The following is a 17,772-nucleotide window of genomic DNA, read 5'->3' on the forward strand; positions in this document are numbered from 1 at the left end:
ATAACGAGCGTTCAAATAAAAACGTGGTCAAGTTGGTTCTGAAAATTTGGACGTAGGGCGTAGCGTATAGCAAATGAACTTAAACGTCATCTGTCAAAGCGCTGTATCGCCGCTTTGTTATTGAAACTGACAGCTGCTATACAGCTCGTTGAGAAATGAGGTTAAGTTGGTCGCTATAAGCTACGCCCTACGTCCAATGTGTCAGAGCCAATGTCGACCACGTTTTTATTTGAACGCTCGTTATACTTTAAACAGGAAGAAATATGAAACAAAAAAAAATCATGTAATGTTATATATTCGGCTTGACAAATAATTTATTAATTCGTTACCCGAGTATATTGTGATGTTAAATAAACTTTACTATGCGTTTAATGCTTTAATAAGCATTTGGTTGGTGAGATTAAAAAATATGGTAAAAATTATTTATTACAGAGATCAAAGTGGAAATATTCACTAATTTTATCCATTTTGAATCATCAGATAGATTGTGAACATTTACGAGTCTAAAAAGAATATTATTGCTCCAGTATTAAATAACACTCAAAATAAATTTATTACATAATTAATTAATTATATCGAGAGATGTTTTCCAACAATTTTAATACTTTGCTGATGCCTACTTAAATCTCAAGCAAACCCAAGTGAATTGAACAATATATATTATAAATTACGCAAATTTATTTTAATAGGTTAGTCCTTTTTAAATAACTGTACATTTACAGTAGAAGTAGTTATTCTGTTACAAACGTTAATGGAAAATGTAAAAAAATGCACCTAAGAGTGCACAAAAAATTAAAAATATGTTACTCATTTAATTTATAGCAGTAAGGATATTTTATTGTATTACTCCAACAATATTATTATTATTAATGTTTTACTTGTAGATAATGTATGAAAGATTGGAAATAAACAAAATTACAAAGATCTTGTTTGCATTTAGCATCATAATTACTTTAATCTTGCATCGGGCAGAAAATTCATGCAAAATAATGACTAGAATAAAATAATTACGAAGTAATTATTGGGCAGGAACTTTTATTTCTGCTATTATTTAATACATACATTTATATTTTTGTACAGTGTTGACCAGGACTCGATTATATCCTGTAGTGGTAACGACCATAAAAGTGGCTCCCTCTATCCTCCCCGCATCGTAATCGAGAAATGACCAGCACTGTATATAGCATACTATATATGACAAAAACAGAAAACGAAACAGTCACATATTCCAATACATGTACTTTAAAGCAAATGAATTCATATAAATAAAATGTAAATTACATGGCACGAGAATATATAGCTAAAATAATTAAAACTAGAGTTAACAGCAACTACGCCTCTATTTCGTTAGCGGAACATAGTGTTTTCTTTACTTTGACTTTTGTTAAAACAAAGAGGAACAACAAAGAAATTAACATCGATGTTAATCAAGGTCTGATAAATTAATAATTTTGTGTTAAAAAAGTAATATTTATCGTATTCCAAGTAGTGATATAATAATTTATGTCCCACAAAATGTTGTCTCTGAATAGCGAAGGAACTTTGAGGAGCGATATCAGCCCTGATGAAGAATGTAACTAACCGTACTTCTTCATGATTTTAATTTAATACTAGCGCACATTTAAGAGTGCCGCAATATGCGAATATTGTCAGTAAAATAATGTTTACTTAGTTGTTACAGAGTTATACTCTTATGTATGTTACTAATAAATGATATTTATTTGAACATATTGCAGCATTACAAGTGATGTAAATGTCTAGTTCTAAAAGATCAGCTTTCTATATTTCTTCCACATTAAATAAAAAAAAAAATAACTTCAATGAAAAATTCTGTACAAAGTATTTAGTCACACCTGCGAGTTGAAAGAAGTAAAACATATTTAGAAGACAAATCTACTAGAAGTAATGATTTTATTTTTACTTAATTACTCAGCCGCACAAAAAAAAGTTATACTTTTCATGCGACATATGTTATCCGGAGTATTTTTACCTCCCGATTACGAATCCGGTGTCAAAATTGAGCTATCACATCACAGAAATTTCCTAACCTCAAAAAAACAGGTCAAAAATTCACGAAGTGCTAGGAAAAATGCAAAAAAAATCACGTCATCAAAAAATCGCCAAATTTGGGACACGGGGATTTTCGGGGTCGCTGATCACGGATCCGAGGTCTCTTTTGCAAAATTCAAGATGGCGGATTCAATATGGCCGACCAAATTATAAAAAAATAACACATTCGCGCCAAATTTTGTATACGGAGGTTTTCAGGGTCATCCGCCATCTTGAGTTTTGCAAAATTGACCTCGGATCCGTGATCAACGACCCCGAAAATCCCCGCATACCAAATTTGGCGCGAATGTTTTGAAAAATTGTTCGGCCATCTTGGATCCGCCATCTTCAATTTTGCAAAATTGAACTCGGATCCATTTTTTTGAGGTTAGAAAAAGAATCATCAAATCTGACCGCGGATTCACTTTCGGCGGGGTCTCAACCAAATAAATTAACATGAATATAGAAAAAAAATTTTTTGTATTTTTCCTAACATTTTTTCATGAATATTTGCTATTTTCGACCTGTTTTTTGAGGTTAGAAAATTCCTGTAATTTGATAGCTCAATTCCGACACTGGATTTGTGATCAGGAGGAAAAAATACTACGGATAACATGTCACATGAAAAGTACAACTTTTTTTTGTGTGGCTGTGTCAGTCATGAAAAATCGTTTAAAATGTTCGTGAAATAATTTTTAGAACAAAAAAAGTAGGAACGGTTAAGTTTAAAAAGTTAAATAGTTAAAAAAAAGTCTCATTCCTGTAAATTCTCAACGATTTGGTTTTTGGAACTTTGGCTCACAATTTGTTAAAAGTGAGATCAGTAAAGGCAGAAAATCAGAAGTTTCATGTATATCCAATCCTATAGTATAATTGGGACCACTTGAAGTGAATTTTGTAAATAACAATCAATAAATAAATTTATAAAAAAATAAGACTACTTTGATAAAAGCATACAAACAAAATATTAGAAAACATCCCATACTAAAGAACATTCTTTAACACTGTAGTGGTTATGTTACATTTAATATTCGTTTGATTATTTTTATTTTGCAATATTCCTTAACTGGCTCGAAAAAAGTGTAAGTGGCAGTTTATTTTTTCTATGGAGAAGACAGACTTACATTGTATCTCCGTAGCCTTAACTGGGAATCTTTGACCTACCTTTGTTGTTCTTAGACTAGGTTCTGTGGGGTCAGACCCGCTATTAGAACTCCTAGGCCTTCATTCTAGTTCTGCTACAGACGGAACAGTTCAGGGGTCAACTGTTACTCAAATCGTGATGAAGCCGTTGAAGATGGCAACAATGAAGCATTGGATGCGGCGTTAGAATTGACAATAAGAACCAGAGCAGACCAAGGGGTTCTGATACCACAGAGCCTAGCCCGAGAACAAAAAGGGCAAGTCGATGATTCCTAGCTAAGGTTAAGGAAGTGCAATATATGTATAAAGGCCATGGCATAACAACCAGAAAAACCATGGTACATTAAATTAAAGACTCATAAACTGGTAAGTAAATATAGCAATAATATCACCCTAGTAAGGGGGTTAACAAAAATAGGAGAAGCCTCAATTGGTCCATAAATGAGGCCAATTATTAGAGCATTATGAGACATGATATTTAGCACACGTAGTTTCCAAACGTAACATACCAACCCTGCAGACATGAGGTACCTACTTTACAAAAAATAAAAATAAAATAAAATAACGGGCTACTAACAGTACAGCATCACCTGAAGTGGTCCACATTGAAGCTCCTACTCTCGCCCCCACCTAAATCTTGTATAACCACTTCCTGTTATGCATGTGAAGTATGTGAGTTTTCAGATAACTCTTATGTTTAGTCTTAAATCTACACCTCTTACATTTGTACATGGTAATCTCGTCGGGGCTCCTGTGGAGCAACATGTGGGTTTTCAGGTAACCCTTCGATTTGGTCTGAAAGTCGCACTGGGTGCACGAGTGCATGGTTACTTCGTCCTTGCTCTTGTGAACGTATAATATGTGAGTGTCCAAATAGTTCTTGTGTTTGGTCTCGAAGGAACACTCTTGGCATTTATACATGACGCATTCGTCAGGTGCCTTATGGATGAGCATGTGCCTCTTGAGGTAATGTTTGAATTTCGTTTGAAAGTCGCATTCCGCGCAGGTGTGCATGGTTATCTCGTCAGGGCTCTTGTGTGTCAGCATGTGCGTCTCCAGGTAGCTCTTGTGTCTAGTTTTGAAGGCACACAATTCACACTTGAAGAGGATCAACTCGTCTGGACTTTTATGGATTTGCATGTGAGTTTTGAAGAGGTAAGCTTTTGACTTGGTCTGAAACTCGCATAACGTGCACGAGTACATAATCAACTCGTCGGGGCTTTTGTGGATGGTGTTGTGAGTCTCCAGGTATTTCTTGTGCTTGGTTTGGAAGGAACATTGCTCGCATTTGTACATAGTAATTTCGTCCGGATTTTTGTGTATTATCATGTGCCTATTCAAATAGTATTTAAACTTGGTCTGAAAACTGCACTCGTTACACTGGTACATAGGAACTTCCCCCGGTTGCTTATGGGTGAGCATGTGGGTTTTAAGATAAGGTTTCGATTTCGTTTGGAAATCACACTTGACGCAACGGTGCATAGGGATCATATCTGGACTCATATGGATCAAAACGTGGGTCTCCAGGTATTTCTTATGTTTAGTTTGAAAGGGACAAAACTGGCATTTATGCATAGTGATCTCATTCGGATTTTTATGGATTAGCATATGCGTCTTCATGTAGCTTTTGAATTTTGTTTTGAAAGAGCATATTTTACATTTGTGCATCGTACATTGTTCCGGATCTTTGTGGACGAGCATATGGGTTTCCAAGTATCGTTTGTGTTTTGTTTGGAAAGAACAAAGAGAACAAGAGTACATGATAATCTCGTCCGGATTTGTATGCATCATGGTCATGTGAATTTTAATGCTGTACTTATATTTTGTTTTAAAACTGCACATCGTGCAATTATAATAAGTTATACCGTCTGAATTAGCACGCACTTGAAGTTTCCTGAAAAAAAATTTATATAAAAAATCAAGAAATTGAAATGGTCTTGCCTCATACAGATGGACCAATGTGCCAGTATACTTTACTCCTAAAAAAATAAAACTTACGGTCTTGGTTTGATGTCTTCATCAACTTTAGAGGCTTCTTCATCGTCCTTTGATTGTTTAACTTCCAAGATGTCAGTTGGAACAAAATCACCGTTATCGTCATACTGTGAGTCATTCCCATTAATAATACTGCTATCCATTTCAATTTTAGGAAAAGCAAATTCTAACACATTAAATAAATCGATTTCCTCCTCAGTTTTAGCTGCATTGTAGTAATTCTTAATTTTTTGTTCTACATTTAAACTATTTATCATAAAATTAGATGCCTTTTCAAGAAATTCACAACACAATTGACAAACCACAGGTTTCTTAGTAATTTTCGGATCCTATGAAGAAAAATTATTTCATGTTAATATATAATGCATATCTACATACCTACTCATATAAGTAAATCATCATTAGCTATAATTTATATCGAAAGCAATTCAAGCTTGTCTCGACTATTAAACAATTGATATAAATAAATCTATGACCTACATGTATTGTGTTAAACTAAGATACTAACCACTTCTGGTAAAACTATCTGAAGCATTGCAAGAATATTTTCCAGTGGTACAAAGTTATCATCAATAAAAACGAGACATAATCTACAAATGTTCACCGAATTTTTTTCCACTTCGACTGGGTCAGTTTTCTCAGTACTCTCAGTCAAAGGGACGGTTACTTCTTCGTTATTAACTGATTCCTTTTCTTCCGTTTCATCCTCCTTTTCTTCCGTTTCATCCTTCACTGGAGGATCTGAATTTTCAATCTTCATCATTTTTCGTTTCTTTCTTCTAACTTTCATATTTATAATTTGTCCAAATTATACGACAGTTGTGCTAAATGTAAATTCCTCAACATTTAGCTAATTAATACATGGCGACTGTTAAGTTTTATTATCTAAATACATTTTATTATTGTGTAAAACTGTAAACAATTTCTTAAGTAAGGTTATGTCAGCTGTCTGTCAAGATCAAATTGTCAAATGTCAAGCTATATTTGTATTGCCAACTGTTAACCACGGGTTACTAACTAACCCAACGATTTTTACCCTAATTCGTTGCTCGTAGACCCTAATTTAAATTTAGGTTAAAGCTTTAAGATTGCAAGCTATGCTTATATACGCTAGTTACGTATAGTAATAGTAGACTACCCAAAGATTTTGCTGTGATTTAAAGCTACAAATTTTTTAAAAAGAGTGAAAGATATTTGATATTTTTATCTGTTTCGTTATTTAGATCATTGGTTATTTAAGCTACTCAATATTTAGAGAACGCTTAAATATTCCTCTTGATTTATTTACCTGAGATCTCACTAAGTGTCACTTAATTGTCCAATCAGCATTCAGAATAACTGAGATTAGCTGAGATTTCAGGTAAAAAAAACACGGTTATTTTGTGATCTACGTCTACGGTCAGTTTATAATCAGCTCGATCACGTCGACTTAAAATAGTTGTGGGTGCTGCGCTGCGACAATGGTCCATCTTATAGTAAATAAGTAACAGAAGTGAAGAAGAAGAAAACAGAAGTGTCACTTGAAAACGTCGTCTTGTCATACGTCAAAACAAAATTAATACTGCTATAAGTTATTTAATAATTACTTACTCCCACATTTTATTAAATTATTTCATTACAAAGTAATCATGTCCTCACGAGTTTTAAGAAAATTGCAAGGTGATAAAGACAAAGAATTAGCAGATGAAGTATCTGATACAGTCTATGTATGCGTCTTATTCCTTTTAACCGAATGCGTTCCTTCTCAAACTCGCGCAGCTCTGCCTAAGTCGGTTTGTAAAAATTTTCGAATTTGAGATCTTCATGAGATGGCTCTGCTTGATAATTCCGCTGACCCCTGGTATATCTTACTAAGTAATTATCGACCGTTAACCCAACCGAATGTAGGTNTCACTTGAAAACGTCGTCTTGTCATACGTCAAAACAAAATTAATACTGCTATAAGTTATTTAATAATTACTTACTCCCACATTTTATTAAATTATTTCATTACAAAGTAATCATGTCCTCACGAGTTTTAAGAAAATTGCAAGGTGATAAAGACAAAGAATTAGCAGATGAAGTATCTGATACAGAGACAGATACTCCTGTATCTGGAGGAGCAAGAAGAAAACAGTTAAATATAAATCGTTATGACTTGGTATGTCACTTAAAATATAATAATTTTTAATAACATTGTACAAGTTTTCATTTCTTCCACTCTTTTCTAAGTTGAATCAACACTCCCATTCCGAAAGCGAAGTGAAAGAAGATGATAATGAAACAGAGGCTGCTAAATCATGTGAAGGAGGAGATTCCCATGACATAAAAAGGAAAAAGAAAAAGAAGAAGAAAAAATCTGGAAAACACGTTAACACCCAAAGGAGTAGTGAGGATAATGCAGATGTTAGTAAAAAGTTATGCCAAAAATGGTATTTTTAATTTGCAAATTGATTTAAACTTTTAGATAGATGAAGTGGAAAGGTCTGTTAGAGAAGTAAATAGACTTCTGGGAGAAAATTATATTCCGAAAGTTGCAACTCCTACTAATGTTAAACATGACAAATCAACTCACAGACGAAACATCTTGTCTGTTCAGCACAAACACTTAAATCCCAATAATGAACTGAAAAGGATATTTGGATCTAAAATAGTTCAAAGTGAACAGTAAGTGTATTTTTGTTGATTCATCATCTTTTTAAAGTATGTACTGTTATTTTGTAGCAAACGTAAAAACCGAGGCGGTGGAAGAGGTCACGTGAAACCAACAACAATGGTAAACTGTAAGGAAAACTGGCCCCAAGTAGGCAAATCGGGTCTGTCGATGAACTATATTGAAAACAAAAATGGAATACAGTATTTTGCATACGAACATAGTCAGAGTTACAGACAGGTACAAAACAAATTTTTAGAGGCAGTTGAAAGTTTAAATCCCGACAATATTGTCGCTATAATTAATGATCATCCATACCACGTAGATGCACTAATTCAACTTTCCGACCTTTGTAAATTGAGCGAAGATTTGGCTATGGCTGCTGAACTTATCGAAAGGGCTCTGTATTGTTTAGAATATGCTTTCCACCCATTATTTAATGTTGCACAAGGGAGCTGTCGGTTGGATTACAAGAGACAGGAAAATAGGTATTTCCTTCATTTTTATTTTTAACTTGATGCATCACATTTCTAAACATAGTTTGACAGGTTAGTCCTTAGGTATTTTTTAACTGATGTACTATTTTAGGGCCCTATATATCACCATTTTCAAACACTTGATGTTCGTCGGGGGAAAGGCTTGTTATCGGACATCATTAGAATTCTGCAAGTTCCTTTTGTCCCTTGACCCTGATGGAGATCCAGTGGCGATTAAATTGGCTATAGACTTTTACGCCATACGAGCAAGGGAGTATCAGTGGTTGATAGATTTCGTAACGGAATGGGACGGTAGCAAGAATCTCTTACAGTTGCCCAACTTTGCATTCTCCTTGGCAGCTGCGTACTTTTACGTTGGGGACAGCGCAAAAGCCGACGTTTTGCTGCAAGATGCTTTGCTGATGTTTCCGGGCGTCTTGATGCCGCTTCTTGAGAAATGCTCGGTTCAGATAGACAACAGGGTGACTTACCATACTTTCTTTTCGAACGCCAATGACCAAAAAAAGTAAGTCGAGTATAATTAAAATTAGAAGGTACGGCTGTACGATACTTTTTTTATTGTAGGCAGTCCCCAGCTTTGAATCAGTTGACCCTTTTATACATAAATAGGAGTTACCACATATGGAAAGACAGCGATCTGTTGCCATGGCTCGAGAAAAATGTACACGAAGTACTAGATAGAGTGGAAAAAGGCGATCCACTTGTGGAAGACTATGAAATGAAAAGGTTAAAAAGATATGTCGGACCACTGCCTCAGACCATAGCGAGACATATTTTACTGTCGGATTTGAAAGGAGTCTCGCCGTTGGCGGATGTGCGTATTAAAATATATTTATGCCCTTAATCTCTGTTTATAATTTGCGTTTGCTTATTCTTTAAGAAACGTTAATATTTCAGGATTCCAGTGGGCCCGTTTTAAGTTTCGACCCTCTTCCTCCTAAGGATTCCATAAATATTTATACGAGACCAAAAAGACCCGCTTTGCCAGTTAATAATTCAAACCCCTTGGGCATATTCTTTAGGTCGATCTTGCCCAATTTTAATCCGTACAACATTCCTCCAGTTTTAGAAGGGTAAGTTTAATTTTTCGATAACGACTTCATCCTTCACAGTCTCGTTTTAGCGGTAGAGAAGAAGAGGGCGCAAGGGCATTAGCTGAAGGCGGAGATAATAACGAGGGTGGCGATTTAAGAAGAAGCGTCGCCTCTTTGGTAGACGCGATGAGGGACCTACTGAATAATATTCGACCTGAAGTTCCCAACGATGCGGACGGGGAGGAGAATGATGATTCCGCAGATGATGACTTAACATAGATGTCTTTTTTTTATTGTCAGTATCTGTGAATTGAATTTATTTACTTCCTTATTGTTAAATATATAATTACAGAAATAAAGCTTTATATATCCTATTTGGCGTTTATACCCGAGTTCCAACGATGTCAGTTTCCAGCTTAGGCGTTTCCTTTTGTGTCATATGCGTGCAAGTGGGAAAATTGTGTTATTTTGACACTGCAATTATTTCAGTGTGCCTACATATTGGATAAGGTGAGTGAGTAAGAATTGGTATCAATAAAACTGAAATTTTATTAACAAGGTATTCGCAGATGGTATAAAAATAAATACCCTAACTATATTTGGTTATAGTTTGGTTAAGTCATCTTTGTAATCTGGGCCAACGTGTTTTCCACAAAGCCTCTGCTCTCTTCTATATTTTTTAAAAAGACACACAATGTAATGCATAATTTCATAAATTCTTCAAAGTCTTCCGAATCGTCACGTATATCTAAAAAAATAATTTTGGACTTGAACAAATAACGGTATAGGAAATTACAATTAAATTCGTAAAAAATAACGTGCACCTAGTAACAAAAGAGTGACCCCAAAAATCGCCCGTTTTTTCACAATTTGCAGAGAACTAAAGGAAATAGATAAAAATTTGTTTTTGGTCTCATATTACTCGTAAAAAATTAAGATGAGCATAGCTTTTAGCTTTTCGAAATTTTTAAAAAATCACCACTATTTAGGGGTTGAAAAGACGCCCAAAATGAAGAATTGAATATTACCAATAAATATAAAAACTGTTAGCATGTGAATTTTTCTATCAAATGATTCTTGACACAAAGAAAGATTTATTTTCATGACTGAAATAAGCATGTTGTATTAAAAAATCCACCCTTAAGCACGCTCAGGGGGTGGAATCATCCCCAAAAATAGAAAATATCAGAAATAATTGTAAAAATTCCAAAAAAAAATATATTAAGATAATTCACATGCTAATAGTTTTTATATCAATTCATAATATTCAAATTCTTCATTTTTGGCATTTTTTTAACCGCTAAGTAGAGGTGATTTTTAAAATTTTCAAAATCCTAAACGCTATGCTCATTTCAGTTTTTTTACGACAAGTAATTTGCGAGCAAAAACATATTTTTAAGTGATTTTTTAATTCTCTGCGAATTGTGAAAAAAGGGCGAAAATCACAGATTTTTGCCGGTCACCCTTTGAATCCTCCACATACAATGTATCGAATAACTTACATTTATTTTTTTCAATTGCATTTTGTAAATCTTGCAACGTTTTGACAAACTGTTTCAAAAGTTTGTCTCTGAAAACGGCGCTCCAATATTTCTTGAAACGCTTTAAACACTCTATCAACGACCAAGGCGGGTAACTCATCAAATCCATTCTCAACCACACATCTCCATATGCGGCCTTCATACAATCACAAATTATCGATGAACACATTATTCCCAATTTGTTCATGATTTTCTGATATTTCGTATTTCTCCCTAACTTTGACATGAGCTTCATCATTATTTCGTTTGCCGAACAAGCTGCTATATCATTTATCATTGCTTTATTTTTAAGATTTATATCGTTTGACAATAACATCTAAAAAAAAAAAAGGTGAATGTTTCACATCGATTTTAAAATATTTGCTATAAAGTCACGAAATCTATTTTTAGGATAAACTTACCACAGTTTCATATTTTTCTGTGGCTTGAAGGCAACATGCTATAATTTTATCATCAGGACTTGTACCAACATGCTTTTGTCTTTCGACATCAAATATTGTTTGTCCTACAAAAATGAACTCTTAATATACATTTTTTTTAAATTAATTTTAATTAAAAATCAAAGGAAATTGGAGTAAGATATACATACAACCAATGATTTCATGCAATATTTACCTACGACTCGATGATTATTATTTTCTAATGCGGCATTAATAAATTTTATGGCATTAACAACACTTTTTAACAGTTTGGCATCAGAACATGAGTCTTTCATGTAGTCCAACTCCGTTATCACCATCCATGGCACATATATAATAGGCTTAAACGATTCTAAAATTTGATACGATCAAACAGTAAAAGTATTTCTACACTGAATATTATTTACTCATTAGTTAATAAAAAATTTTTAATACTTGCCAGTTGTTTTCAAATTTAGAATGTCACGTATCTTTGACAATCCCCAGATAAAGACATTAGTATCGACTATAATACAAACATTTTTAATTTTCTCAGGATCCTTTATTATTTCTTTAACTTCCTCCTCTTGTTTGCTTACTTCAGTTTCGTTTTTATTCGGGTCGACAACTTCATCATCTGGTTCCGCCTAGGAGAGTAAAAAAAAATTACTAGTTAAATTAAACTACACTTTCAGACAAGTTATGTTTATGTTATGTACTTACATTCGTCCATTCCATATCATCACTTCCTTCGTCAATTTTAGTAGTATCCTGACTTTGTTTGATAGTGACGGGTAAATTACTAGCAGGCGATTCGATACATGTATGAAAACTACTTTGGTCTTGATGGGTTTTTACCCAAGATGCTGTCATCTCCATTTTACTTACAAAATTATTACTACTGCTTTTCACTAAGCCCGAGGTATTTTCTTGATTAATATTTACGTCCAGCGTTTGACTTGCTAGTTGATACGGTACAGAATTTTTGATGTCTGTATCTGTCTTCTGTAAGGCAGGACTGGATTGAGACTTTACAATTTTATTATCATCTTGTTCTTTTAACTTGCTTTTTATATTCTTAAGCCTATCCGCTGCAAGATTTTTTTGCAAAGAATGCGGATATGTGAAATCTGTATGTGTTTTAATTGATTTTGTAGGCGACTTTTCAATGGATCCATTATTGTTAGGATGTAATATTGATTTCGTTGAAAAGTTAGATTTGTTTTTACTAGTAAATCCTTCACTATTTGCATTTGCTTGAATTTCTTCTCTAAGTTTCTTCAGTCGATTGTGTGCTAAATTTTTTACATGTGGTGGTGGTGCATTGAAACTAGCTGCGGTACATATTCTTTTAGGTTTAAATGAATAAGTATCATCATTAGCACCAATTCTTTTATGACCCCTATTTGGAATGTTGTTAGTATCTTCTTTGAATGTACATTGCTCTTCTGTTTTAGGAATAGATGATGAAGGTTCAAACTTACTAAATCTTTTTGCTTTTAATTTTGGTCGGTCCTCTTTCGGCACGAGAGACATGACTTAAGTATCATAAACAAAACAAATATTCCCTGATCCGGCTGAGAATTTGTAAGAAAAAAGTATTACTTATTATATTATAACCTCCTTCTCGCATCGCATAATCTCACACTTATAAATAACATAAATACCACTGGCACACATACTAAGTATGTGCACTGGCAGTACCATAGAAAATATAGTTACTAACTATATTTTCTATGAGCAGTACGGGCCCTATCTGTTAATAGGCTGGTTTTGATTCTGTCAGCGGACAGTCCTGAATAGTTACCCAACTGTTTTGTTACTTTGTTAGTATGTTATGGCTTATTAGATGAGATGTTATGAATGGAATGTCGTTGGGGTGGTCACCCAGGGTCAAAAAGTTGGTGTAGGAACCAAAACACACCTAATACCATAGAAAATTTATACGATAGTTATGTTAATGTGCCATGACATATACATAACCTACATTTTACTTATAAAATTAAAAAATATAATTTACGTTAGGTTTACTGTACGACGTCACGTAAATTGAAATTAAAATGTAATTATAAGTTTCAATTTTGAGTTTTTTTATATGGACTGAACATATAAGCAAAAATAAGAGTGAATTATGCACTAAATAATGACCCAGTACGAGTATGTCTCCGAATTTTAGGTGTTCATACAAATGACTTGTAGCAATTTTTTATAAGGATTCTTGAGGTAATTGTTTCCATTTAAGTGTATTTAACTAGTATTTAGTGATGCTAATATATACGTTAGGATCTTCTGTAGCAGTATTACAGAAATTTACAGAAGTAAAGCTCGTTATAGTAGAAATATTTCAACATCTTAAAAAAGAAATATACTACAGGGTATAACAAACAAACGTAACATGGTTGCTGGAATATTTATTACTTATTAATATTTAAGTAACTTAAATAAAAACAAAATCACATTTACTTGGAAGATATATAGGTTTCAACAAATAAATCGATATTCTGTATCATTGCCGATATTTCACAGATAAACTTAGCCTTGCTTGGTAAGGAATTCAGTTGAAGTTCGATATACCTTTGATTTTGTTTTTCCTCTAACATATTCTTAATGTTCTTATCACGTATTGATAGTCTGCAGAAAAAGTAAAATTCAAACATTAATTATAAAGAAACCTGGTTACATAACTCACATGTTTAGTAATGCGATTGTGATGAAATTCCATATGGTAGGTTTAAAAACTATATTATCAGCCTTTAAATTGAAAGTTCGCACTAGGGTTTGAAGATCGGAGAGTATCGCAGAGAAATTGGCGACATTCAGTGCCTGAAGCAGTTGGTGCATGCTGAAACAAGACCATAGGAAAAAAAATAAGGGAAAAATCTTATCACAAATAATAATTCTGGAAATACTGTCGCTTTTAATAGCATGCATGATAAGTTGCGAGTGATAGCTTATGTGAACGACAGCAGTGCTGATAACTTTGAAGTAGGCTCAGATTTAACTGAACTAAAATGTTTGTTTTTTTATATATATTTTCGAGTTTAGAAAAACTATTAATTGCAGGATGTTCTTAGGTTTTTGAGTTTTACGTTATATTAAAAGGAAAATACTCTGTATAAGTCAACTTACGATTTATTAATAGAAGTCAGGAAAATTTTCCTCCTCATTGCATTTTGCGAGTTTACATCAACTAGCGGTAAAACTGCTGGGGGGCCTCCCTCGTCGCCTACATCACTTTTTTTATTTATTGCTGTTGGGAAGTTAGTGTCCTCTCTTTCATGCAATACTCCACTGTAAAAACATTTAACTTTCAGATCCAAGTCCTTATTCTCGTCTTTTAATTTTTTGTAATCTGGAACGGGCTTTATTTTTGTATTACCGACCACGACATTATCAAATTTCTCATCGGCCATTTCTTGCAATTGTAGTCTTTTACAAATATTCATATATTTTAACTGTTGGTCCCTTTGAAGCTCTGTAATATTTAGCTCTTCGAAATAGTCGCTCAGTTTTTTCTCGTTCAGTATTTCTTTCACTTTTGTCTCTCCATGAATGAAAATAAAGGATTCTAAAGTCAACCATTCTTTGAGAGCTTTATTAATTAAGAACTCTATATCCATTTTTTGAGATTTTGTGCCTTTTTTCTTGGATTTTTTACTAAACGACTTAACAGGTTCGACATTCTTTCTAATATTCTCATCCAATTCGGTTTTCTCGAATTTTTCTTCATTTTCGTCAATAACAGGCAAAGTACTTAAAGAATTGGAATGCTCGAATTTCTTAATATTACATTTTGAATTGTTCTTATTCAGACTCAATGGTTTCTCAGCTATAGTTTCTTCTTCTTCAACTTGTTCCGAGTTTTCTGCTATCGTTTGCATTGTGGATTTTAATAACTTTGATGATTTCCTATAACTAGTACCTGGAAATATATATTGTGCATTTAAGTAATGTGTATACAGGGTGTAACTAAAATGCTTGGCCATACTTTAACAAAATAAGTTTCTATATAATTCGGGAGATGCTACATTTATAAAAATCTTTTTTAATTTGTAGCACAAAATCCACCCTTACAATTTAACCAAGTATTTCAGTTAGACCTGTACATATGTCAAGTGAAGAAATATGGATTATCACCTCGACTTAGTTTTTCTTTGCCTTTCTCTTTGTCAACGATATCTCTTAAAGAGACTTCAGTAAACATGGAAATAGAAGCAAAAGCTGGTTCTACTAAAGCTTTTACTATCCCCTGGTCAATACATTCACCCGGCAAACCTCTAAAAATGAACAAACACAGTTCAATAAATAAATTTGGCAAGAAATTGTAATTAAAAATGTTCATTCACATACAAATAAAACCTAAACATGTTTCTGTTAAAAAATGTAACTTGGATAAAGAAAGTTGAAACAAAAAAAATATATCCAAATGTTCTTACCCCTCAGTAGATTCCATTAATTGGTATTCTGGTATGTCTTCGAATTTTCGCAACCACAAAGGGCTGTTGTCTATCTGATTCTTAATATGTAAACTGGCTTTGTAACAAAAGTTGCTGCAGTAGTTCTAAAATCAAGGTGGTAAAGAAAAGGATAAATAATACAGAATATCTACATAATACCTTACGATCTGTAATATCATAAACTTTGTTACTTTTTGTGGAAATGTAATATCGTTTTTTAGGCATGTCTGGGATCCTCTTGCCACAAAGTGAATAACCACATAGTTTTGTAATAGCTCTTTCTTCTACTATGTCTTGGTAATGAGACTGATCGATGAAAGGAAGCTAAAAATATAATTAATATGCAATTAACAACCATATGAAAATTAGAAAATTATATTTCATTAACAGAACAACTGTATTTACTGCGAGGTTAAAAAGTGAGTAATACTTACACATCTTGTAAAAATTTCTGGTCGTAATTTTCCTTCAATGGAAAATTCAACAATTTTCATAGCCCTCATATCACATTCTTTCTTCCTTTGTGCAGTTATCTGAACATCTTTGCTAAAAGAAAAATATTGCTAGTGTAACAAATACTTTTATTTTAAAAATTATTTTATAAATCTAAATATGTCAAGTGGTATCGATCAAAGTTGCGAAGAGATGGTTGCAGTTTTTATGTTTAATGAGAACAAACTTAACAGGTATTCGTAGATCAGATACACATATTCAATTCAAGTAATGTGTTAAAGATTAGGTGAATATATTAAAATACAAGCAGTGATACCTTTTTCTTATCAAAATGAATTCTGTTCTAAGACTTACTTTGTTTTAACGGGCTCATCTGGTTTAACATTAGTTGAGAGTTTTATATAATCTTCTATAGAATCCTGCATTTTTAATTAAAAAAAAAAGTTATATTAGACTGCTAGACAACAATAAATAACCACATATGAGATGTATTTAAAACAATAAAACTTAAAACGTCAAAACTCATTTTACATATGTTAATCAATTAAACTTACAGCTTATAGAACTACTCCAGCTACGCAAATGTCAAGCAATATGCAAAAGTTAAATTGTACCTACTGGTTATTTTGAAACTACACCCACTGATACGTTATTGAGGAGACTGGCTGGCTGGTTCCATTGTACCACGTGGTCGATCAACTATTAGTCGATTGGTCAGCACGATATATCCAATTGGTCAGCTTTTCAATTTATGACTGCTATTCTGGTTTAGTCGGTTCATGAAAGACCCACCTTATTTTTCACAGGGAATCACCCCCAGAATATTTTCGCACTTATTTGTTTATATCCTGTATATTTAATTACATAATCTACAAATATACCAGTAAAAATCTTCTACATTCAATATGGTTGATTTGCTCAAGGCCAACATTTGTTATTTTAAAAAGTGTATATGATTTTACTAATTTGTATTATACTGTAATTAAAATGTTAGTGTTCTGTACAAGAAAAATTCCGTACAATGTCGTTATAATAATTAATAACTAATTTCAAATATTGCTATTTTTAAAGTTTTTCTTTAGATTTTACTTTTTATATTATATCGTACCGTATATAGGCATTCCAGAAAATGAAAAAATATTTTTAAGGTGCCCATATCACTAATAACAAGGTATTTATTTAGATATAATCAGTAATCACGTAAGTATTTCATGTACCCATCGTCTTTAAAAAATATTATTCTGAGACACATTGTATATAATGATATTTGCTTTATGGGATGGACTGGGATTCCTTTCCTTTGTGTTTAACAGACTTCTCCCTTGTGTAGCAGGTAGAAAAATTTTAACAATTTTAAAAACTTCGTGAGTTATTGTCACAGACTTCTATAGTCTGTGGTTATTCTACATTTGTCTCACGATATCAACCAATTTATAAACAAACTACATGAACAAGTTATAAACATTTTAATCACTCAAAATTTATGTTTAGAAAAAAGCATAAGGACAAAAAGTGCTGAGGTTAGATATATACATCATATATCTGATGACCGATTCTCCTTCCTATTCAGTAT

General features: G+C 33.0%; 4 protein-coding genes across 4 annotated transcripts; 1 reads left to right on the top strand and 3 right to left on the bottom strand.

The window, feature by feature from the left end:
• Positions 1 to 2,533: 2,533 nt before the first annotated feature.
• Positions 2,534 to 6,136, bottom strand: LOC111691356 (zinc finger Y-chromosomal protein 2-like). The gene is made up of 3 exons (XM_023454024.1): positions 5,696 to 6,136; positions 5,191 to 5,516; positions 2,534 to 5,086 (listed from the first exon to the last, which is right to left on the bottom strand). Exons 1-3 carry the CDS (start codon positions 5,975 to 5,977, stop codon positions 3,823 to 3,825), a joined length of 1,872 nt encoding a protein of 623 aa, XP_023309792.1. The 5' UTR covers positions 5,978 to 6,136; the 3' UTR covers positions 2,534 to 3,822.
• Positions 6,137 to 7,086: 950 nt separating this feature from the next.
• LOC108912194 (transcription factor 25) lies at positions 7,087 to 9,722 on the top strand. Its single transcript, XM_018717374.2, has 8 exons — positions 7,087 to 7,327; positions 7,399 to 7,572; positions 7,634 to 7,833; positions 7,891 to 8,307; positions 8,408 to 8,821; positions 8,881 to 9,130; positions 9,214 to 9,389; positions 9,440 to 9,722. The coding sequence occupies exons 1-8, from the start codon at positions 7,190 to 7,192 to the stop codon at positions 9,627 to 9,629; spliced, it is 1,959 nt and encodes a 652-aa protein (XP_018572890.1). The 5' UTR covers positions 7,087 to 7,189; the 3' UTR covers positions 9,630 to 9,722.
• Positions 9,723 to 9,881: 159 nt separating this feature from the next.
• Positions 9,882 to 12,977, bottom strand: LOC108912201 (transcriptional protein SWT1). The gene is made up of 6 exons (XM_018717380.2): positions 12,013 to 12,977; positions 11,750 to 11,936; positions 11,507 to 11,662; positions 11,293 to 11,396; positions 10,853 to 11,207; positions 9,882 to 10,098 (listed from the first exon to the last, which is right to left on the bottom strand). Exons 1-6 carry the CDS (start codon positions 12,823 to 12,825, stop codon positions 9,965 to 9,967), a joined length of 1,749 nt encoding a protein of 582 aa, XP_018572896.1. The 5' UTR covers positions 12,826 to 12,977; the 3' UTR covers positions 9,882 to 9,964.
• A 706-nt stretch (positions 12,978 to 13,683) lies between these two features.
• Positions 13,684 to 16,757, bottom strand: LOC108912196 (RNA polymerase II subunit B1 CTD phosphatase Rpap2). Its single transcript, XM_018717376.1, has 8 exons — positions 16,554 to 16,757; positions 16,181 to 16,292; positions 15,906 to 16,070; positions 15,726 to 15,850; positions 15,427 to 15,566; positions 14,419 to 15,211; positions 13,979 to 14,131; positions 13,684 to 13,920 (listed from the first exon to the last, which is right to left on the bottom strand). Exons 1-8 carry the CDS (start codon positions 16,622 to 16,624, stop codon positions 13,749 to 13,751), a joined length of 1,731 nt encoding a protein of 576 aa, XP_018572892.1. The 5' UTR covers positions 16,625 to 16,757; the 3' UTR covers positions 13,684 to 13,748.
• Between the last annotated feature and the right edge of the window lie 1,015 nt (positions 16,758 to 17,772).

The sequence above is a fragment of the Anoplophora glabripennis genome, unplaced genomic scaffold (genome assembly GCF_000390285.2).
Source record: "Anoplophora glabripennis isolate ALB-LARVAE unplaced genomic scaffold, Agla_2.0 scaffold215, whole genome shotgun sequence".
In the NCBI taxonomy this organism is placed as follows: Eukaryota; Metazoa; Arthropoda; class Insecta; order Coleoptera; family Cerambycidae; genus Anoplophora; species Anoplophora glabripennis.

Coding starts and splice junctions, on each gene's coding strand:
- LOC108912194 (XM_018717374.2), top strand. CDS start 7,190: ATGTCCTCACGAGTTTTAAGAAAATTGCAAGGTGATAAAGACAAAGAA. Junction 7,573..7,633: donor GTAGTGAGGATAATGCAGAT/GTTAGTAAAAAG, acceptor TTAAACTTTTAG/ATAGATGAAGTGGAAAGGTC. Junction 8,308..8,407: donor TACAAGAGACAGGAAAATAG/GTATTTCCTTCA, acceptor GTACTATTTTAG/GGCCCTATATATCACCATTT.
- LOC108912201 (XM_018717380.2), bottom strand. CDS start 12,825: ATGTCTCTCGTGCCGAAAGAGGACCGACCAAAATTAAAAGCAAAAAGA. Junction 11,937..12,012: donor ATGATATGGAATGGACGAAT/GTAAGTACATAA, acceptor TTACTCTCCTAG/GCGGAACCAGATGATGAAGT. Junction 11,663..11,749: donor TCTAAATTTGAAAACAACTG/GCAAGTATTAAA, acceptor ATCAAATTTTAG/AATCGTTTAAGCCTATTATA.
- LOC108912196 (XM_018717376.1), bottom strand. CDS start 16,624: ATGCAGGATTCTATAGAAGATTATATAAAACTCTCAACTAATGTTAAA. Junction 15,567..15,725: donor TTAATGGAATCTACTGAGGG/GTAAGAACATTT, acceptor GTTCATTTTTAG/AGGTTTGCCGGGTGAATGTA. Junction 13,921..13,978: donor ACAATCGCATTACTAAACAT/GTGAGTTATGTA, acceptor CTTTTTCTGCAG/ACTATCAATACGTGATAAGA.
- LOC111691356 (XM_023454024.1), bottom strand. CDS start 5,977: ATGAAAGTTAGAAGAAAGAAACGAAAAATGATGAAGATTGAAAATTCA. Junction 5,517..5,695: donor AGATAGTTTTACCAGAAGTG/GTTAGTATCTTA, acceptor TTTTCTTCATAG/GATCCGAAAATTACTAAGAA. Junction 5,087..5,190: donor GAAGACATCAAACCAAGACC/GTAAGTTTTATT, acceptor ATTTTTTTTCAG/GAAACTTCAAGTGCGTGCTA.